This window comes from Denticeps clupeoides, chromosome 20 (assembly GCF_900700375.1).
Source record: "Denticeps clupeoides chromosome 20, fDenClu1.1, whole genome shotgun sequence".
NCBI lineage: Eukaryota > Metazoa > Chordata > Actinopteri > Clupeiformes > Denticipitidae > Denticeps > Denticeps clupeoides.
This window is the reverse complement of record NC_041726.1, coordinates 1,571,074-1,593,794: the sequence shown is the minus strand read 5'-3', so window position 1 is coordinate 1,593,794 and position 22,721 is coordinate 1,571,074. Positions and strand designations below refer to the sequence as shown.

At 44.9% G+C, this 22,721-nt stretch overlaps 3 protein-coding genes across 3 annotated transcripts in view; 2 read left to right on the top strand and 1 right to left on the bottom strand.

Annotated features, from left to right (window-relative positions):
* Positions 1-586: 586 nt before the first annotated feature.
* ndufs6 (NADH:ubiquinone oxidoreductase subunit S6) lies at positions 587-1,800 on the bottom strand. The gene is made up of 4 exons (XM_028964264.1): positions 1,610-1,800; positions 1,301-1,354; positions 929-1,051; positions 587-786 (listed from the first exon to the last, which is right to left on the bottom strand). The coding sequence occupies exons 1-4, from the start codon at positions 1,748-1,750 to the stop codon at positions 718-720; spliced, it is 387 nt and encodes a 128-aa protein (XP_028820097.1). The 5' UTR covers positions 1,751-1,800; the 3' UTR covers positions 587-717.
* On the top strand, positions 1,749-4,896 carry mrpl36 (mitochondrial ribosomal protein L36). The gene is made up of 3 exons (XM_028964629.1): positions 1,749-1,763; positions 1,816-1,879; positions 4,461-4,896. Exons 1-3 carry the CDS (start codon positions 1,749-1,751, stop codon positions 4,811-4,813), a joined length of 432 nt encoding a protein of 143 aa, XP_028820462.1. The 3' UTR covers positions 4,814-4,896.
* Positions 4,897-8,635: 3,739 nt separating this feature from the next.
* Positions 8,636-22,721, top strand: part of lpcat1 (lysophosphatidylcholine acyltransferase 1) — a 29,636-nt gene continuing 15,550 nt past the window's right edge. The window contains exons 1-3 of the mRNA XM_028964193.1: positions 8,636-8,901; positions 20,397-20,536; positions 21,078-21,292. Of these exons, the coding sequence (XP_028820026.1) occupies positions 8,785-8,901; positions 20,397-20,536; positions 21,078-21,292 (472 nt within the window). The 5' untranslated portion in view covers positions 8,636-8,784. The remainder of the gene's footprint in view (positions 8,902-20,396; positions 20,537-21,077; positions 21,293-22,721) is intronic.

The following is a 22,721-nucleotide window of genomic DNA, read 5'->3' as shown; positions in this document are numbered from 1 at the left end:
GTTTTAAACAGGCTTCGGCTCGGCTAAAATTATTACCACGTTCCACTGGAACTCCAGACTAACTTCCTGCCTACAGATATTCCACCATCAACAGACATTTACCCCCAGCAACCAGAATCTGGCCTGGCGGTTAAGGAAGCGGCCCCATAATCGGAAGCCTGCCGGTTGGCATCCTGATCCACCGAGGTGCCACTGAGCAAAGTACCGTCCCCACACACTGCTCCCCGGGCGCCTGTTATGGTGCCCACTGCTCACCAAGGGTGATGGTTAAATACAGAGGACACATTTCACTGTGTGCACCGTGTGCTGCAGTGCTTCACAATGACTTTCATGTCACTTTCACTACAGGATTGTGACCTGTTTTTTTTTTTTTTTTCTAAATGACCATAAAAAGTAATTAATAAATAAATAGATATAGATAGATAGATAGATAGATAGATAGATAGATAGATAACAGCACCACACCTCCTCAGCACATGGACTGAACAGAACGGGTGGAGTTGGGTGAGGTTATAAGTAAACGCCGCCCTCCAGCGGCAGGAGGGAGAAACGCGCTCACGTCCAGGGAAGGAGGTCGAGACACACATTTCAGACATGTGCGAGTTTATTGTCGTGGTACAATAACTGAAACACGGGCGTGGCCTGTTTAATTTAAACAGACGAATAAATTATAAATCAGAGGCAGGAGTTGCACAGAGGAAAACACGTGGCGATGCTTCAGTGATGATGCCCCTGTTTGAACTGCAGGCCGCAGTAACCGCACGTACCCACTTTGGTCTCTTTATCCTAATAATAAAAAAAGAAGAGGGGAATATTGATGATTACTCGTTACAAAACACAACGTGATAGACGCAGTATATGAATGAGATGTTCAAATAAGTGTATTATCGAAGGAAAAAACGCTCGACGGTTCTCCACAAGTGATTACCAGATTGATGTAGACTTTGGGGTGTCCAAGGGCGCCTCCGCCGCCATCACAGGATGCCACTCTGGCACCCACGTCACTCACGGGCTCTTCTGCCACCAGGTTGATGGCGAAATTCTTGTTGACCTAGAACACAAATCACGCAGGGGTCAGTACTCCTCGTGTGGTATAGTACATATATCAGACACCCTTATCCAGAGCGCCTTACAGTCAGTAGTTACAGGGACAGTCCCCCCCTGGAGACACTCAGGGTTAAGTGTCTTGCTCAGGGACACAATGGTAGTAAGTGGGATTTGAACCCGGGTCTTCTGGTTTTACCCACGAGGCTACTACCACCCTGAAATTAGAAATTGTTCCGCGTCAGAATCGTCTTACCTCCTTCTGCCTGCTAGCAAACCTGGCCCTTCGAACGTCATTTGCATCATAAACCTAGAAAAAAACCCACAATTTATAAAGAGAAGAAGGTCAGAGCGGCCAAATTAAAGCTCTCGGTGCAACGTTGTCCGATTAAGCATTGTACGTCGGCCAGGCGATCAAAATAAGGTGAGCGAGCCTCGAAATTGCACTTTTTAAAATATCTTGCAACGAAGTAGCTCGATTTATGGCCAACTGTGGCGGCTAATTAGCTTAGCGTAGCAACATCGCCCGGAGAGACGGGAGACTGAGGACGCGAGCGGGCCGTACCTGCCCCGTGTGAGTTATCTGCTCCCCGTGGTCCGAAACGGCGACGCCGCGGTGGCGAGCAGGACACGCCGACAGCTTCGCGGGGGAAAGCAAGACCTTTACGTTCCTGCTGAAGGACAGAGTCCTGACAGCGGACGCCATGTTTCCAGGTCGCGTTACCCAGAGTTCCCACTCAGCGCGTCGGCCAAAGACGTTGTGTTGACAAGCTCAGCGACTGCCACATCAAAAAGATGTTAGATCGTCATATATATTTAATTTCGAAATACACAAGCAAAGTTTTATAATCAGCGTAAAATAATTTAATATATGAGAACTTATTCAATTATCCATTTTACACGTAATTTTCTCACCACTGGTATGAAAATGGTCTTCCACGTACAGACACAATGCTACTTCTGCCTTTGTCGCCCCCTGATTAAATTAATAATGACTGTGTTTATTCATGATGCTCTATCTAGCATACGACGGATTAGTTCAAACTGTCCAAATCAATTTTAACCAAATCAATTAAGGTAACAACTTTTGCTTTCTCTGGATCATGCTCATATTAAGTCGAGATAACGACAAAACAAACAAAAAAGTGCACTTGCGTATGGACAATTTTCACAATTTTATATCACAATCACGCAAACAGCACGAAGAGTACACATTCTTTCCTGTGTAGATGTTCTTTAAAGCTCGATTCTGTTCGGTCCTAACGACGCCCTTTTTAATTCTGAAAATGCTATAAACGCACCGTTTCGACTTTTGGATCAGGTATTTCCCCGTCGTACGAATTAAAAGCACACTTTAAAGAGGAGCGTAACTCGCACCGAGCTGCCCGGCGCGGAGACTTCCGGCCTGGACCGGAAGACGTGAGCCGGAGCCGCACGCCTTCTCCTCCAAACCACCCCGGACTTGCGCTATAACCGCTTATTACGTCGAACTCGCGTTTGGAAATACAAGCGTTCGGCGGAAAAAAAGGTACGTGAGTGTTAGAAAATGGATAAAAAAAAACGAGGCCACGACTGGGCCACGACTGGGCCACGCCAGGCACCGGTTCAGGCGACAGAAGCCTGCTTTACTTTTCCCTGCTTCTTTTTCCAAAGCTGCCGCGACCCAGGTGTTTGCGGAGGTTTTCGGGCGCACGTTATAACCTGCATTAACACTTATTCTCCGGACGGTGCAAACGTGTACATTAAAAAAAGCAGGCGCGTGTGTCGGCAAGGATCTCAAGATACGATACGACTATACCGCGATATTTACATTTACAGCATTTACCAGACGCCCTGATCCAGAGCGACTTACAACGTGCTTCCATGTTACCATGGATGAAGTGGTCAGTTCTGGTTCACTTGGACCCCCAACTATGAATACAATCTTTTTATTCACTCTGTTGTACTTTCCATACAGAAATCAGACAAGAAGAAGGTTACAAATATTCTCTAAAGAGGAAGGTCTTTAGCTGCCGTGTGAAGGTGCTCAGTGACTGAGCTGGAAGTTCATTCCACCACCGAGGGGCCAAGACGGAGAAGAGTCTAGATGAGCGTCTTCCTTTTACCTTCAGAGATGGAGGGACCAGGCGAGCAGTACTGGAGGCTCGGAGTATACCAGGTGCAGTGCGAGGTGTAATAAGGGCTGTGAGGTAGGATGGTGCTACTCCATGTTTGGCTTTGTAGGCCAGCATCAGTATTTTGAACCTGATGCGTGCAGCTACTGGGAGCCAGTGGAGGGAACGTAGCAGAGGGGCGGTGTGGGAGAACTTGGGAAGGTTGAAGATCATTTTGTATGAGTTGTAGAGGTCAGATGGAACATAGAGGTAGACCAGCTAGAAGGGAGGTACAGTAGTCCAGTCATGAGATTACTAAGGACTGAACCAGGCCTGTGTTGATAATGATGGATTCATCTGATGTTGTAGAAAAGGAATCTACATGAGCGGGAAAGATTGCTGATGTGAGACGAGAAGAAGAGTTGGTTGTCTATTGTTACTCGGACGTTGTCCAGGTAAATCGCAAGATCCTGATGTGGTGAAGAATCTGCTGGAATTAATATTAGTTCGGTTTCGGTGGAAGTTTGAGGTGATGGGCTGCAATCCAAGATGAGATGTCAGTTGAGTTGGACATGCAGAGATTTTGGAAGCAGCATGTAGATCTGAGGGAGGAAAAGAGAAGTTGTGTGTCGTCGGCATAGCTGTGGTAGGATAGTCCATGTGAGGAAATGACCTCACCAAGTGATATTCAACAAGCAATATTCTACATTCCCATTCAGAAGTAGCGAATAGCAGAACAAAACAGTTCACTGAAAATGTAAAAAAAAAAAGAAAAAAGAAAGCACTCGACAGCGCCACCCGGTGGACTTAGTGTGTATAAAAACATTGATATTTGACGTCCTTGTATCGATACAATATCACCTTGTCAAATACATTTACATTTACAGCATTTACCAGACGCCCTTATCCAGAGCGACTTACAATCAGTAGTTACAGGGACAGTCCCCCCCTGGAGACACCCAGGGTTAAGTGTCTTGCTCAGGGACACGATGGTAGTAAGTGGGGTTTGAACCTGGGTCTTCTGGTTCATAGGCAAGTGTGTTACCCGCTAGGCTACTACCACCCGTATTGCTTTATCGATATTTTCGAACACACCTGCTGCCAAATTCATATAGCCGATCGAAATAAACAAGCGGATTCATTATTATTTCACTATGCAGTAATAAACGTAGCGGGAAGGTGGTGAGAAACATTGACATTTTTAAACATCTGAACTCAGTCATTGTGTGTGTGTGTATGAAATATGCTAATTACGCATTATTATATGCATTATTATGCATGGAATATGCATTATTTATGTTGTTTCTTTTCCGTTTTAGGGCTGACACGTCATGGCCCCCCTGCTGCTCCCTGCTGTGATTGGCTGCCTGTCTCGGCGTCTGGCCCAGGTGTCCGGCTTCGCCGCTCTGTGTTCCCCGTCTGGCGCGGGGGCGTGGCGGTGCGTGTCCGCCCTCGCGGCCGGGACGGGCCGGATTCCCGCGTTTGGGACGCCGGCTCCGATCCGGCCCGCCCTGCTTGGACAGTGTCAGCGGCTGACCTGCGCGCCGTCCCTCGCGGGGATGAAGACGAAGTCCGCCCTGAAGAGGCGGTGTAAGGACTGCTTCTTTGTCCGACGTCGGGGACGCTTGTTCGTTTTCTGCAAAACCCACCCCAGACACAAACAGCGCCAGGGATGAATCCGAGACGAGTCCAGCGGCCGGGAGGTTTCGTCTTTGTCCCTTTGCTGATGGCAGAACAATAAAGTGCTTGGATCTGTTCAGCTCTGTTCTCAGATTATTACATATTAGAGATCATGGGACGTTTTGCAGGACACATCAGTTTTGTCCTATTAACGTCAACACAGTATAAACACGTGGATTAGTTCTAGTCCTAGACTAAAAGCATTTGTAGGACTAGTGTAGGACTAGACTTAATTCATTTACATTTACAGCGTTTACCAGACGCCCTTATCCAGAGCGCCTTACAATCAGTAGTTACAGGGACAGTCTTGAGGGACAGAATTTAACAGTCTTGTCGAGTGGCCACGGGGTGGCGCCAGAGCACCAGTTTTGACTTGTAGGGTCACTTCATGGACGTGTGACATCCTGACATTTAGTGGCTCGTTTGCTCATAATGACGGGTGTAGGGCGCCTTGGGGTGGGTGGTCACTCGGCCCGGATCTATTTTGTAGGCTCTGCGCGCGGCATGGCCCACTAACACCCCAGTCGATGTAAAAACGAGGACGTGAGCACGTCCGGGTGAGAGACCCGCAGGACGAGGGTGGGGTGTTGCTCATAAAACTGCCCCAGAAGCACCAGCGGGTGCATGTAAACAAGCCGTACTGTAACTGTACCCCTGGGGGAGGTGGGAGGGGCTTCCGTTGCCATGGCTGCACAGAAGAGGTAGAAAGATGGATCTGTTTCTGGTTCGTCCTGGAATTCGGTAGGTTCTATTTCTGGAAAGATGGGATAATTTTTTATTAAATATAGAAAATATTTATAAAGAAATCAAGAAGATGAAAAAGCATACGGGTCATGGTTACACACACATGCCCCATAGACTAATACCACAGGGTGGTAGTAGCCTAGTGGGTAACACACTCGCCTATGAACCAGAAGACCCAGGTTCAAACCCCACTTACTACCATAGTGTCCCTGAGCAAGATACTTAACCCTGAGTGTCTCCAGGGGGGGACTGTCCCTGTAACTACTGATTGTAAGTCCCTCTGGATAAGGGCGTCTGATAAATGCTGTAAATGTAAATGTCATACTCTGCCGTTACACACATTTCACAGAACCATTATGGTACTGGTGCAAGTTCCGAAGTTCTCACGCACTTCATGAAGCCTGCTACAAAAACTCCAACTTTTAATGGCTTTTAAAGTTGATTATGTACCATTTATCAAGCCGTGCATCCAGACTTTTTTCCGCCCTGGCTCCTGAGTTGTGGAACCAGCTTCCAAAGAGCATCTACTAGACTATATACTTCTGTTTACTCTCCTCCCTGTACTTCTGGTTTTTACAGGTAATGTTCTTTGCATGTGAACCGGACTCGTGGTGGCGTGTAGTTTGTGGTCTTCTGTTAAACAGCAGGTGTTGATTTAAGTCTTCGCATTCAAGTATGAAGGTCAGATACGGACCGCAGAGCCGTGAACGTATGGGTTAATGTTGATGTAACAGGCCACTTCATTAGGAACACCGGCTTTGTACCTACACTACTATACTATCAATACACCAACATAGCCACATTTCAGCCAATGGGCCCACTGATGACTGGTTGGGATTTAGGATTAGTGGGATGTTGGTGCTTTGTTGGTAGACGTATAGAATTTCTTCAATCAATCACCATAATAAAATGTCCGGGTTCATCGTGTTGCGTTAGAGGAAGTGTGCATGCTGGAATCGCCCCGACTGCTCAGCTTTTGTGTAGAGAAGTGATCGCGTCTCTGGTTCGGCAATGCATGGCATCGCAGGCTCTCGATTCTTTTATTGTAATAAATGACACCTGCGGCTGGTTTGATTATCCTCAGGGCCAGTGGTGGCCTAGCGGGTGAGGAAACGGGCCCATGATCGAGTCCCGAACCGCCCAGGCTGCACACCGCTCACCGAGGGAGATGGTTTAATGCAGAGGACACAATTTGTTGTGTGTGCTGTGCTGCAGGGCTTCTTTTTAAGGAGGAATATGAGGAATCGTCAGAGGAGTCTACGCTTCCCGCAGGAACCAAGCAGCATTCCACGTTAAAAGTATTTTATAGCTAAAAATGTAATTTAGCACAGGGGGTTGTCGTCCCAGTGGTGTAGCCATTATAAATTGTAATCACTGCTTCTTAAATATGCTTGAACGATAAAAAAAAAAACACATTTTCATTTCTTATTACATAGTCTTTTTTTTTTTGTTAAACCATCATATTCTTTGCATAAACACAGAGCATGTAAAGAACAGATCCAGTAAGTTGAATTACTATGTTATGATCCATAAAATGATGAAAATGTATGGGGTGGTAGCCTAGTGGGTAACACACTCGCCTATGAACCAGAAGTCCCAGGTTCAAATCCCACTCACTACCATTGTGTCCCTGAGCAAGACACTTAACCCTGAGTGTCTCCAGGGGGGGGGACTGTCCCTGTAACTACTGACTGTAAGTCGCTCTGGATAAGGGCGTCTGGTAAATGCTGTAAATGTAAAATGAGGGTGCTCACAGTCACACCCACAGCCACCTAGGCTCACTTCAATGGGAGGAATATGTACACAAGAACACTGCAAATATACAAACATTGCATAATAAACATTCTAGAAACGTAACATAGCTGCCAAAAGTCGTTCTGCTGCACATTTTTGCTCAGCAGCATTTTGAAGCTGAATTTTTTTTTAAATGAAAAAGGGCGTGGCGTCCGTAACCAACAGGCCCGGGCAAAAAACATTACTGGCAGCAGATGTGCTTTGTCAGAAAAATGATCATTTCACCTGTGACCATTTATGCTCCAGCGGGCGCGGCCGACATCCTGTATTTATTTTAAACCTCGCTATCCCTTTCATACAGTAATGACAAAGCTGTTACAGTTTTTTTTTATTAAACCAATTTTTACCTTTATTCAAGTATGAAATAATATATTTACATTTACATTTAAGGCATTCGGCAGACGCCCTGATCCAGAGTGACTTACAATGTGCTTCCATGTCACCATGGATGAAGTGATCAGTTCTGGTTCACTAGGACCCCCAACTATGAATACAATCTTTTTATTCACTCTGTTCTAGTTTCTATACAGAAGTCAGACAAGAAGAAGGTCACAAGTTCATCTAAATCTTCTCTAAAGAGGAAGGTGTTGAGCTGCCGTGTGAAGGTGCTCAGTGACTGAGCTGGAAGTTCATTCCACCACGAGGGTCCAAGACGGAGAAGAGTCTAGATGAGCGTCTTCCTTTTACCTTCAGAGATGGAGGGACCAGGCGAGCAGTACTGGAGGCTGGGAGTATACGAGGTGCAGTGCGAGGTTTAATAAGGGCTGTGAGGTAGGATGGTGCTACTCCATGTCTGGCTTTGTAGGCCAGCATCAGTATTTTGAACCTGATGCGTGCAGCTACTGGGAGATAAAAGGTCATAAGAAAATATCATTAAATGGGTTTGAATAGAAAAACCCCACATCGGCTTATTGCTTCTTTAGTCAGTAGAGCTGTTTCCAGTTTTCTAATAATGGCTAATAAACGTTCTCTCTCTGTGCACGCCGGTATTCCATCATTAACAGACACTTTCCAGCCACCAGAGTCAATTACCGGACATCTCACCCGTTTTAAAAAACACGAGAACATCCGTCCACGGCTTTTGAACGGCGGTGAGGGTTACGTTGCGCGGTTATTACGCGATTATATGACGCCGTGGCGCGGTACGAACCTGTTGGTCCGACGCCGACTTGCGCGGCGCGACACACCCCTCCGGTGACGTCAGAGCGCGGAGCTCATCACGCATGCGCAGTGGCGACGGCTCGCATAGTTTCCAGGAGGCTTTTTTTTTTTTGTGTCTCATCAGTAGAATCGCGGACCGGTTCTGCGGTCGGCCGCCGTTTTCCGTTTTTTTTATTTTATTATTTTTTGCATCTTACTTCTTGCGACGGGAGAGCAGAGAGCCGGCAAGACGTAAAAGTTGTAAGGTTTCCATCCTTGACCTGTGAAAATGAGGCTTCCGAGGAGGAGGGTCGCCCCGGTGGATGAAGATGTGGCGGAGGTGTCGCCCCACTTCAGGAACCCGTTTTCGCACGAGTTGAAACTGACGCTGTTGCAGAAAGTCAAGGTTGGTGAGCACACACTCTCACACACACACAAACACACACACACACACACACACACGACGCTCCCGTTTTCCGCTGTGCTGGCAGCGTGTGGCGACCAGGATCGGGTCACGTGTTCCGTCCGTTTCTAAATTAACCACGTGTCCTCGTTTGTTATTAGCGGGAACTTTTTGTGACACACACAAGAAAAAAAGGACAAAAAATCGCTTCGCCCTTTCCTGTGCGGTAAAACGGACGCGTTTAATAATTGATACGCCACGAGAGGAGCGTTTCCGTCCGGAATTTGATATATAATATCTTCCCGCGGCTTTGTAATGGCGGGCGTAACGAGTCATCGCGGACCGGCGACGCCCTGGACGCTTCGCGTGTCTGCGTTTGACAGCGTTGGTGCCGCTGCGCTGCGGTGTCGAAGCATCGATTCCTTCCTGAACCGTCCGGGGGGTGGGCGGGTCCGTGGGGGGCGGGTCCGTGCCGAGGCCACGCCCACCAAACGCACCCACCCACCCGTCTGCGCTTCTCCTGTTAAGATAAGATGAGATAAGACAAGATAGTCCCACAAGTGGGAAATTTACATTGTCACGGCAGGAAGTGGGCGGTACAAGATAAGAGCAGCAAAAAGACAATAGTACAGACACCATGTCGACTGTATAATATACAAGTTCACTGTACAAATTATCAAATAAATAGTTCCAGAAAAGCAAAATAAAACAGTGAATGTGAGTTGTATATCTGTATTTACGTAAAATATATATTTGAAAGATTTTACATATGTACAGAGTGGGTAATAGTAGAAGTAGTTGGTGGCCAGTGGTGGCCGAGCCCCGTAATCGGAAGGTTGCCAGTTCGAATCCCGATCCTGCCCACTGCTCACCAAGGGTCGTGGTTAAAAGCAGAGGACACGTTTCATTGTGTGCACCATGTGCTGTGCTGCAGTGTCTCACAATCACTTCACTTTCACTCCATTGCACTTACATTACTTTACTTGGCAGACGCTTTTATCCATTACAAGAGGAAGACACCAGCAATTCTCATTCGGTTTCTATAGATTTTGAGTTGCAATACAATTGCGTTACACTTAAGACAACACTGTTGTCCCATAACCATATGTATCCTTTCTGACACATACGTATCATGCACATACTTATACTCTTTATTGTACTGTTTACGAGGCTGTCTGTAGTATAACAATGACAAAAAAAAATGTAATCAAATGCGACATTTTTTTTGTCACTGAATAATTATATATTTTTGGTAAGCAGGGACAGGAGACTGATCTGATTCTCCCAACAATGCACTTTCATGATAGATCGTTTTTTTTCAGCTAAGTCTACTACAATTACCTGACTGAGCTACCCGGCTCGGTACAGCATGAGACTCTTAATCTCAGGGTGGTGGGTTCGCGCCCACGCTGGGTGTCTGTTCTGGGCCAGTGGTGGCCTAGCGGTTAAGGAAGCGGCCCCCGTAGTCAGAAGGTTGCCGGTTCGAATCCCGGCCCGCCGAGGTGCCACTGAGGTTCCTTTGATGAAGGTACCGTCCCCACACACTGCCCACTGCTCGCCAAGGGTGATGGTTAAATACAGAGGACACGTTTTGTTGTGTCACCGTGTGCTGCGCTGCAGTCTTTCACAATGACAATCACTGCACTTTTTCACCATATTTCACCAAAACTCTACACACAAACGCGTGATTGCACTCTTTTATTTGGAGCCGAAACAGCGTGCTAATAGCATAATGAGTATAAAATGAGGCAATAATATTAAAAACGACTTACACTGTTTACTCATGTTCGTGTGAGTGTGTGTGTGTCCTCTTTTGCTTTGGGGAACTTTGGTTTCTGTTAGCAAGCGCTGTGTATAAGCGTCTTGATATCAGACCCTGGTATTAATACTTCTTTTTCACGTACAGTGTAATTATTTCGGACAACGTGGGGTTTTAAGTGTGAGAGTGGGGCGCATTGTAACGATTGAATAATTATTTTTTTTGCATTGTGTGAAGGAGCCGATTGTTTAAAAGGATTTACACAGCTAATCGTATATATAACACATTATTACAATAATGTTTTAATAATTTGTCATGTATACGTTGGCCTGCTGGTTTTATAGTCTGTAATGCAGCCTGCCATTACAGACAGCAAAATGTCTTTTTAAATAAGTCCACGGGTAGAAAAATACACATTTTGTAAAAGAAAAAGAAAGAAAAACGGTTTAGGACGCTCGTATATGAAAATCGACAGGCATCAACGGATATCAGGTCATTGCTCGTCCCAATTCACCGTTCAGCCAATAATCTGGCCCATCCACCTTGCACGGAGATCACCTGCAGGCAGCGCCGTTTGTTGTGCGGGTGAGGGGATCGCCCATGACGCTGCTGTCCTGTCTCTGCACCAGACCGTCTGGGCGTGTCTGAAATCCGAGTGCGGTAGGCTGGTGACATCGCAACGGCAACACGAGTTCGAGTTCAGCGAGTTCATGCCCTTGAGCAGGCCACGCTGTACCTATGTGCACCGTATACTTCCTGTGTTTTTTTTTTTTTTCAGACACCCTTTATGCTGTGAGCGTTTTAGTAGATGTACATTCATCTAACCATGTGAGAATTATTCTGAGGTCGCAACCTGCCATTTTAAGACATACACGGCAGATTTCTTTCTAACGAGTAAAAGCTACAATCGCCACAGTAAAAAAAAAATGCGTATTTTAAAATGCAATTTTACTTGTTAACTGCTTCACTGTGTGGTAGATATTTAGATTCATAGTATTATATATTATCATAGTATTTATATTATGCAGAGTTTAATATCACTTTTTTTAATATTTACTTTGGCTTGCCTGAACACAGAATGCCAGGATTTGATTGAAATGCATTTCATCCAGAAACATTGTGGCGATTATTGTATACAAAACAATGTTTGGCACATTTTTTTAATCGAAGGCTAGTCTGGAATAACTGCTTTGGAGACCACTAGGGGGCGCTATTAAATCTACAATCTAAATCTCATTTATGCGATGGGCTGGGACTCATCCAGAATCCATAAACGTTGTTTTCAAAATTCCTTTACTTACCCGACAACGCGTTTGCATCTCCACACTGTGTGAGTGCCATCTAGTGGCTCTTCCTTACATGTCGTTGAATGTCAAAAAGATTATTAACACTATAATTGTTTAAAGTTAAAGTAACTCGGAACTTTATCACAGTACAAAGCAAATTCATTAATAATACAAACATAATTTAATTTGAAAACACTGATGACATTTAGATATATATGCTAGAAGAAAAGTTTGCAGATGGAAAAATAGGATTTGTCTCTCATTACAAATAAATGTAAAGGAGGACATTCTGCAATCAACATCTTGATTAATGTTGATGCAAACCACTATATGGGTCTAAATTGGTGTCTCAAATATATGCACACATTATATACTTGTGAAAAGTTTCCATTAATCACTGCATGAAAAGATTTATGGATCTCGAGCTTAAAGTCTGTTTTTCCCACTCGCACCAGGAATGCTTGGGAGTCCGGATGCTCATCTGTCACTTGCGCTTTCTCAGTCCACACCCACCTCTGTCCTTCTCTTCCTGTTGGCCGTGTAAGACAGTCAGGGAGGAAGTCTCTCAGTCACATCTGATCGTCTCAGATTTCTGACTGTGAGCGTCGATCGTCTCGAAATTGGCACTCGTCTGGTCTCTTGCTAATGATAGCAATTAGTGATTTTTTTTTTTAATGGTCTTAATAATTTTATTATGCACATTTTACATTGCATTAGTGAGCCACGGCCTAATAATTTAAACAGGAACTGACTGGCTCCGTCACTGTTATATATTTTTGTAATCTTATGCCAAGGACCATTTATTTGGCACTCGTTACACAATTTTCTTGCTGGAATCAGCAAGAAAGCGCCTTCCCCAGGATTGGCACGCTGTTGAAATAATGAGTGGATTCCTTACATAATCCGAACCCTCTCCATGAAGGTAACATTCCAGCTTGACTGGTGTGACAGCGCTTCCTGCAGACTCAGGCAGGTGTGAACCTTCGTCCCTGGAAACGAATGCGTCTGCAGTGTGAAGTTGCGTGTTATTACTCCATTCGAATGTGGTGGTGAAATCATGGCGCCGCGTGGCCAGATTTAAGATCTGCGACTCGTAAGTCACATGCCTGATATCATGATCCTTTTCAACCGGCCTGATCACGGCCCAGCGTGAATGAGCGTGGAGAAAGTGGCCCGCGGGAAGACGAGCAAGGGGCTCTTGTCACGGCAGCCCTTTTTTTTATTATTTTTTTTCCGGCATTCTTCAAAAAACACGCCACAGCGCTGATGTGCGGCACGAGCGGAGGCGGCCGCACCGACCGCTCCCTCGATTCATCCTGGGCGGAAAGGCTGGAGGTCGACGCCGTGGGTCGCGGGGCGCTCCATCTTCACTTGTCGGGAACGTCGGGAACAGGGCCTGCGGGCCGGGCGAAAAGAGCACTTTTTTTATCATAAATTCCTGGCCACGTGGAATTAGAGCCACGTGATCCTTCAGAGCCCAACATGGTGGTGGGCAGCTGGGCTTCTTCGGCTCATTCCAGCCGGGCTGTCAGGGGAACTGGACTGCTGATGGGATGCCATCTAATATAAAGGAATGTGCAACTTAATTAAAGAAATATTCCAGCTAGTGGGATTTGGGATCAAGATTTTGTCCGGTACAACCTCATAAAGCAGACGAGAGCGATGTTTCCACGCAGTATTTGTTATTTTGCTTCACGATATCCTTATTAGGCACATTAAAGTAAAGTGAAGTGAAGTGATTGTCACTTGTGATACACAGCAGCACAGCACACGGTGCACATAGTGAAATATGTCCTTTGCATTTAACCCATCACCCTTGGTGAGCAGTGGGCAGCCATGACAGGTGCCCGGGGAGCAGTGTGTGGGGACGGTGAGATTCAAACTGGCGACCTTCTTATTACTGTGGGGGGGGCGCCTCCTTAACCTCTAGGCCACCACTGCCCCAAGTTAGAGCTTAAACCGTATCTGCATTTAGAAGACCATGCTGTAAACTATGTGACAAATACTGAACATTGGTGTCTCCCCATGGCTCTTTGTTAAAGGGTCCCCTCATCTGGCATGTTTTGTAAGGTGGCTGTCACTGTGTCATTAAAAAGGCCACATCTTTCCTTTAAAAACACTGCACTGCAGAGGGTCTTGCACCGGTCCCAATTTTGTCAACCTGCACTCGCCATGACAGTAACGCTAATACAATCCTGCCATAGATAAATATGGACACCCGTCCCGTGCCGGAACGGAAACCTGTCTACCTTTTAATACCAACAAAAAAAGTTTATTGCCGGGTCGAATGACCATGAACACCTGCAAGTTCAGTTTCTCTGCCACCTCCACCTTTTTATTTCAGCTCCTCAGGTGAAGTTTTTTAAATGTCTGCTGGAGGTCGCGCCTGCGTTTTTTTTTCCGTTCCGCAAGAGAACTTGCACAGAGTGGATTTTAAATGTTTGAAATGCAGACACATTTTTTTTGGACAAACAAAATATGCCTGTAAGGTATTTTTTTTGTTGGAAAACTGCAATTTAGATCTGCGTTCGATCCAACCCCAACCTGCATACGACACAGAACAACATTTTTCACCCATTTAATAACCAGGGCAGGACTCCGCTGCACTGTGTATCATGAAAGATCACGCCGTAGTATGTGGAATAGCAAATTAGATTTTAAATAAATCAAATGCTGATAAGCTTACCTCCCATAACCAGATACACACATCACACAGACTTTAGTCCTATTGAAATGTTTAATATAGCAAAATGTCAATTATGCAATGTTTCTAACCATGGATATGGTTTCAGGTTGAATTTACTATCCACACACACACACACACACATATATATATATATATATATATATATATATATATATATATATATAGAGAGAGAGAGAGAGAGAGAGAGAGAGAGAGACACACACATACATACATATATATATTTATCTCTCTATCTCTCTGTTTTTATCTTTCTCTCTCTCTGTTGCAAGACATGGTAATGGGTCACGCTGCTAATTGACTTCAATTTTTCATGAAGATTCCACATCTAAACCCCACTCGCATGTGCACTCCGAGGCTTTTTGTCTTTAATCAAGCCAACAGCCCTCATTATTCTGTTGGACGAGGTGCCTCTTATTGATTAGAGTAGTAAAAAAAAAGATTACAGCTAGCTCCTTTTTTCCTGCTCGTTTCTACAATTTGCTGCATTTGTTATTTGACTATTTACTGCATCTAACGGCATTGGCAGGGCGATATGGCAAAAAAAAAAAGTTCACGATACACTATCACGTTTTGAACAATTCTATTTTTTCTAGCAATTTGTTTATCTCAGGTGTCTTCGGTTTCGGTCTGGCAATATCATAAAAAAGTATGACCATCGCTGCCCTCCTCCGCTCTGTTTTCAGCCATTTCCACAGTGAACACTGTCACGTTGTAATGCACCTGTTATTACCGTATTCGTAACCGTATGCGTTCGCACTTCTCTCAAGCTGTCTCTCGTTGCTTCCTCTAGTTTCTAGGATGTTATAGTCAATTTGAGGACAACAAGGAGCTTCTATCAATATGCAAGAGACTCACGAGAACTACCTGCCAGACCCCCCTAGTCTCCTGGCAATGTACATACTCACGCAAAATATAAAAATTTGGGCCATTTTTATTGTGATTTTGAAAAAAAATGCCCAAAACTGATCACAGAGATTGAGTTGAATTTTACATTTGATATCCCTCTTACAATGATAGTAAGCGGGATTTGACCCTGGGTCTTCTGGTTCATAGGCGAGTGTATTACCCACTAGACTAACTTTTATCGTGATCATCGATCAAGAGCCCTAGATGGTCATTAGACGAAGGACCAAGCTGCAGTCACATTGCGAGAAATTTTTCAGAAAGACAAGGACAGTGGTGACCTTCGAACGTCTCACCCCTAAATAGGGCAGTCCTATTTAGTGCACCATTGCACTAAAAATCTCCCCATCCAGAGATTCTGAGCATCCATTAATAGTTGATGAGTGTGCAGTAAAACCTTTTGTTACCAGATTGCAACCAAACTTGGCATCCATGGGTGATTTTGAGCAGAATAAGGTGTTACGTTTAAATGTAATATAATTTTGAGTTGACATGTCCAACGTAGAAGCTTTCATACATCAGTGTTGTTCTGTTGACTCTTCTTCTGATGTGCTGATTTTGCACCTTTCAGGGTAAAAAGCATTCGCTGAAATCTTGTTGCAGCAGAGATGGCCTTTATCTAAGATTTACTGGGTTCTGAACGGGGGTTTTGCTTAATAGCTGCCGAGATGGAAGAAGGGAGCATGTTGGGGATGAGAACAGATGGGGAATAGGGGTGTTGGTGGGGGTGTTGATTTACTGTGGGTCTGGAGCTGTATACCACAGGCTGCCGTCTCCAAGTGAGACCATCCCCCCACTCCACAATCACCAGACCCTCGGGATTCGTGTGATGGAGGAAGAAGAGGACCCTGATCTCTTTAATCTGCTGTGGGCCATTTATCTTGAGGTGTTTTTTCCTGAAAATGCTCAAATAATTTCTTAAAATAATTCAAGTTCTGAGGGAATTAAAATGACTTGAAGCATCATACGACATTTGTCTCTTTGCCTATTTAATTGAGGTCCATGTTCAGGGAGGCCCGACCCGTTGTCACTGCAGCCTTGATGGCAGTGGACCGCAGTGGTTGACAGCTGATGCAGATAAATGAATGAACATTATAAACAGCCGGCAGCCTGACGCCCTCCTTCTCCCCCGCCCTTGGCCTAATGGACCAATCACATGCATGTTAGAGACATATCCGACCTTAATGGCTACTCTGTGTGATGTGTCCCCCCCCAGATTTACACTGATGCTTTTGATCTGTGTGTGTTTGCTTTTGAAAAGTGCTTTTCCCGCGTGAGTTGGCGAAATAAACAGCTAAAGTGCAGCTGTCTGCCATTAAATTGATGCCAGATAGCTAGCATTAAAGCTGTATGATAAATCTTATATTACAAGGCCTGTGCACATCTGGCTTCAGATGTATGGGTTTTTTTCATGTGGGATGTGTGTTAAACTGGGTCCCGTCAAAAAAGGTTATTTTTAATTCGGACACTGAAATTAATTCTCAATCTCAGAGCTGCTTTGGACATCATTGACCCACAGGCCTACAAACTGGGTTGGACACTACTTTGTCAAAAAGGGAAGACATATTTTTGAGAAAGTGCCTCAGGGTTCAACTCTTGGGTCACTTTTTTTTTTAAATTTACATATGCTTCCCTTTGGCCCGAAACCTTCTAGACGAGATAAAATTACCACGGCTGCTATATGAAAGTGAAAGTGAAGTGATTGTCATTGTGAAACACTGCAGCACTACGAAACGTGTCCTCTGTATTAAACCACCACACTTGGTGAGCAGTGGGCAGCCATGACAGGCGTCCGGGGAGCAGTGTGTGGGGACGGTGCTCAGCTCAGTGGCACCTTGGCGGATCGGGATTCGAACCGGCAACCTTCTATATGCAGATGATGTACAGATTTACTGTCAACGGGACTGAACTTTGTACTGTTGAATATCGATAAAACAGATTATTCTGTTGAGAGGTTCGCTGATGCTAAAGATAAAAAAAACCTAAAAAACATACTCTCCTACTGACCGCTTCTTGAACGTGTTTCCATTCCCCCATAATTGTTAATAGCAAGAACGAACCTTGTTCCATGCGGCAGCCTGTCGCCCAAACCATGCGTCGGCGCGACTCAGCTTGCCGTGAGTCCAGCGTGTCAGCTTGCCGCGAGTCGGGGAAAATATTTCTGGGAATTCGCAAGGTGAACGCTCTGAGGCCTGTTAAATATTCAGCAGCCTGCGTGAACGCTGGATCCCCGGTCGTTGGGCCTCGCCGACGGGTGAACAATGATTCAACTGTACGGCGCAGGAGCTCCAAATTCGGATTTGTTTAATTCAATAAGGCGACGCAAATTAGAACGAGAAAAATCACGTGTTTACAGGAGCTGATCAAACTCAAACGGGTCATTAAGCATGAATGTCAGACATTTGCAATGCTTCCGAACTTTAGAAACTGAAGGCATAAGAGCAATAGTAAAAAAACAAGTTTTGTTTTGTTTAATCATACAGGATATAATGAATCGGTAATGAAAATCATTTTAAATTGTCCTAATTAAAATGGCCCAATTTTAGACCAAAACCTTTGGTAGAAAATGACACCAGAACGTCAAGTAGCCTGAACCAAAGTCAAATTACCATGTTTACCTTGAAATAGTTTTCAGTTCACTAAAAAGGTTCCTTCCGAAGAGTTGATGATCGAATCACCAAGTCATTCAGCGTTCGGTGGGAGGAGCCCGAGACGCCGACTTCCTGAACTGTTCCTTTGAGAAACAGCTTTGGAAGAATAAATTGTTGTTTTAAATTGGTACCAATGGTATGCCGTTTAAATCAAATCAAATTCAACTCACCACTATACTAACGAGAGGTTTAACTGGTCTACTCGCCAAATTGGGCTCAGTTGAGCAAGACACTTGAGTGTCCCCGAGTGTCTCCGGGGGGGACTGTCCCTGTTACTACTCATTGTAAGGCGCTCTGGGTAAGAGCGTCTGGTAAATGCCGTAAATGTCAACACAACACACCAACAACTGCATTATGGGATCTGTAGTTAGGCTGCATTTTTTACTGGCCTTATTGCTCTTTAATTCTATTTTATTTGGGTTATTTATTTTTTATAACTATAACTATGCACAGTAAAACCAGAGTGGTTCAGGATGTATTTCAGGTAAAGTAGATATGTGAAGTTATGTTACTGCTTGGGGCTGCGCTAACTGTTGTAATTAGCTTTCATAAGTCGGGCTGAACAAATGATTTTCATTGTATTTGGACATTATTTGTCATGCTGATTGCAGTTGTCAGTTAATTTGGTGTGAAATGCAATCAACTTTTTTTTTTTATAAGAAATTGGAATACTTGAATAGTTTAAACTACAGCTATTTTTACGAAGACAAAGTAGAATATACTTTCATATTGAGAGTGTATCACTGTAATAGTGAATTCAAGCATGTTATTGGTCAATTCGTCTTTTGGTTTTATAATGAGCAATTTGCTTGTTTGAAATAAAAATCTTGACTCTTGAACCCCTATTTCCGTTCGTTGCTCCTGCCTAGTGCCTGATACGGCTGGTGAGTCTCACTGCTCTCGCACTACTGCCAGTCGGAACCTTTGGAAGCGAAATGTCTTAAAACAGCGGAGGAAAGTGGTTGGGGAGGGTGTAGTTCACCGAGTAATTCGTTCATTCAGGTCCTGGTCCCGTCCTCCCTCCAGCGGTGCTGCCGAAAGCTCGACCGAGCTGAGGAACGAATGAATCACTTGAGGAAGTGATTCAGTTGCATGCGTTCCATTGAAAGATGAGTTCTTTTGAACGAATACAACGCTACCTGGAATTATATGTGAAATGCTGTCTTTTTCAGCAAAATGTCCAATCAAACCTTTATCAGACGAGGTCATTCTGGCTCAACTGAAAAAAGCTGCACGATTTTGGCCAAAATTAAAATCCCGACTATTTTGATCAATATTTATAATTTATAATCACGATTATTCATTCTTTTCACGTAAAACACATTTTTATTGCACTTTCTATTTTAAAACAAACCGTAAGTGAACAAGGCTTTCAGATTATGGTGAAAAAAGAGATGACCAAAGGCAGGTCACTATGAAAATACTTAATTTTTTTATATTTAATATGAAAGATGAACATCCATTTACCTGCTTATTTGGAAATAAGCAGGTATGTGGGCAGTGAATAAACTTATCGAAGTCAGATTCTAGTCATGGCTGTGGCCTCCAAGGTCATGGCTGTGGCCTCTGAGGGTGGTAGTAGCCTAGTAGGTAGTAGGGTATGGTAGTAGCCTAGTGGGTAACACACTCGCCTATGAACCAGAAGACCCGGGTTCGAATCCCACTTACTACCATCGTGTCCCTGAGCAAGACACTTAACCCTTAATTGCTCCAGGGAGACTGTCCCTGTAATACTGATTGTAAGTCGCTCTGGATAAGGGCGTCTGATAAATGCTGTAAATGTAAAATGTAAATGTAGTAGCCTAGTGGGTAACACACTCTTCTATGAACCAGAAGACCCAGGTTCAAACCCCACTTACTACCATCGTGTCCCTGAGCAAGACACTTAACCCTGAGTGTCTCCAGGGGGGGACTGTCCCTGTAACTACTGATTGTAAGTCGCTCTGGATAAGGACGTCTGATAAATGCTCTAAATGTAAATGTCGTGAATTCGAATCCTGGCCTGGACAGAGGTGGCCTAGTGGATTTTTCCGTGCCAATTCAGACCTCACCGCAGAGCAGACGGAAGTAGACGGAAGCCATAAAAAAAGAACACCGGATGTGTATCAGTCCCCCCACGGAACACCAGACCATAAATGATACTCTAATGCTGACTGGCAACTTTTTGTACAGAGAATTCACCTTTTTTTCAGATCACAGTGATGACACTGACGCTGTTTCCCGTCCGCTTGTTCTTCGCCGCCTTCATGATGCTGCTGGCCTGGCCGTTCGCGTTCGTGGCCACGGTGGGACGTTCGGACGACGCCGTGGAGCCTCTGTGCTGGTGGAGGTGGTGAGTGTGACGAGACGGTGATTGCACGGAATGCAGCTCTGCATGATTTTCTTCACATGTGGGCTGTGTGTGTGTGTGTGTGTGTGTGTGTGTGTGTGTGTGTGTGTCTGTACATGAGACCGGTATACACCTGCTAAAGTGCACTCACATATGTTAAAATCTTTCAGTTGTTGCGATACTGTCACTCTTATCTGCCCCCCCCTAAATAAATAAATAAACAAACAAACAAACAAACAAATAAATAAATAAATGTGAAAAACATGGGCATTTACCTTCGACCAGGTTCAGCTTCACTATTAGAGCATTTTCACTAACACCAAAAAGCCACATTATGCAGCCATGAAAAGCCGCTAACGTCAGTAACACCCTGCCAGAGAAGTGTTCAAATAGCTGCATCGCTGTTTAAAATGCAGGTTTATGTGGAGTAGTGCCTTTACATTAATGTTCTTTTTTTCATTCAAAGTACCAGAATAAAAATCTGTTTCAAATATGTGTTCAGTGTTTGATTTTATATTTTTACGTTCTGATCTTCTCTCTGTAGGCTGGTGGACCTGGTCCTGAAGGCCATTATGAGGGCCATGTGGTTTTCCGGAGGCTTCCACTGGGTGAGGGTGAAGGGCAGGCCTGCTCTGCCCAGCAAAGCGCCCATCCTCACCCTGGCTCCCCACTCCTCCTACTTCGATGCCATCCCGGTCACCATGACGATGGCCTCCATAGTGATGAAGGCAGAGAACAGGGACATTCCGGTCTGGGGCAGTAAGTCATCGCAATCGGTTCAGTCATGTCAAGTGACCAAATTACATTGATAACTTGTGTTAATGTGTGCGATTAATGAACAGAACCTCCACAAACCATTCAGTACACAAAACAGAATGAGGGTTAAGCGGTGGTTTTTTAAACCTTGTTCTGGTTCTACTCAGCAGCCCGTCAAGTTGAATAAGATGAGCTGGTGTGGAAATTCACCTGACGGACAGGAAATGGAAAACGTGGTTTCTTACTGCTATACCAGTGCTGCTTTTAAATATTCCGGGAGAGAGGCGGAGGAAGAGGTCTCTGGAGGATACCCAGCGTAACCCAGTTCCATAGGGGCTTCGGGCCTGTCAACCAGCCACCCATATGCTGCAAGCGGAACGAAAGAAGGAGGGGGTGTCCAGTGGCGCCGCCTCATTGTCTGTTTAGGCACTTTAAACCGTTTACATCGCTTTTCTTCAGCTCTGAGAGCCACGCTGCCTGTCCCGGCACGCTGTCGTATTCCCTTTTCGTCTGTTTGTTAGCGAGCGAGGTGGGAAATGGGAGCTAGGAGACAGGGCGCTAATTGTCGCCGTGCTGTTAAGGGACACTGTCCTCCAGACAGGCGTGTGAAAGGTACAGTCCGCCTTCCACGTCACATCGACAGATGATTAAAAGCTCAAACCGTTTCATGAAATAATTATTTGTTCTTTCTAGTGCTTTTTAAAAATGTATTTCTGAGCGTCCACTTAATTGTAATATCGATAATAAATCTTAAATCTTTTCAGGCAATATTAATCTCCACTCGTGAGCGTGCTCGTTGCGCCGCACTTTTAAAAGTTTCTGTTGGTGCACGTATTTATTGGAGCTGTAAAACATTTTAATGTTCCTCCTTGATGTGCATGCACATAAGTAGGCCAATAAACTCTTAACGCTGCAGCCGGAAGAGATTCGCCTGAAGGTGTGCACAGCCCTTCTCTATTTACTGTGTTGTAGCTAATGCCAGGGTTGGCCTGAAATCAATACTATTGATCATTAAGATGTTTACCCCCCCCCCCCCCCCCCCATCATGTTAGCAATGGCTAATAACCATTCATTTTGCCAGTGTTACTTCATATAAAAAATGGAGAAAATCTCCTTCCTTTTTTATTTTACAGCAATTCGCATAAACTCAAGAATGTAATGGGAAGTGATCACGGCCTGGCGAATAAGGAAGCAGCCACGTAATCAGAAGGTTGCCGGTTCGAATCCCGATTTGCATAGGTGCCACCGAGGTGCCACTGAGCAAAGCACCGTCCCCACACACTGCTCCCCGGGCGCTTGTCCTGGTACGGCTCACCAAGGGTGATGGGTTAAATGCAGCTGATGGTTAACACAAGCTAAAGTGATGACCAACACAAGGCTGGAGATCATTCTGTCGTGCTGATTGAGTCAGAATAGCAGGCTGGATGCTTTA

What these genes read in the sequence shown, in the direction of transcription:
- mrpl36 (XM_028964629.1), top strand. An exon ending in TTTAATTTCGAAATACACAA is followed by an intron (nt 1,880 to 4,460) that starts GCAAAGTTTTAT and finishes CGTTTTAGGGCT; the next exon opens with GACACGTCATGGCCCCCCTG.
- ndufs6 (XM_028964264.1), bottom strand. Translation starts at nt 1,750, where the DNA reads ATGGCGTCCGCTGTCAGGACTCTGTCCTTCAGCAGGAACGTAAAGGTC. An exon ending in AGATAACTCACACGGGGCAG is followed by an intron (nt 1,355 to 1,609) that starts GTACGGCCCGCT and finishes GTTTTTTTCTAG; the next exon opens with GTTTATGATGCAAATGACGT. An exon ending in TTGCTAGCAGGCAGAAGGAG is followed by an intron (nt 1,052 to 1,300) that starts GTAAGACGATTC and finishes TTTGTGTTCTAG; the next exon opens with GTCAACAAGAATTTCGCCAT.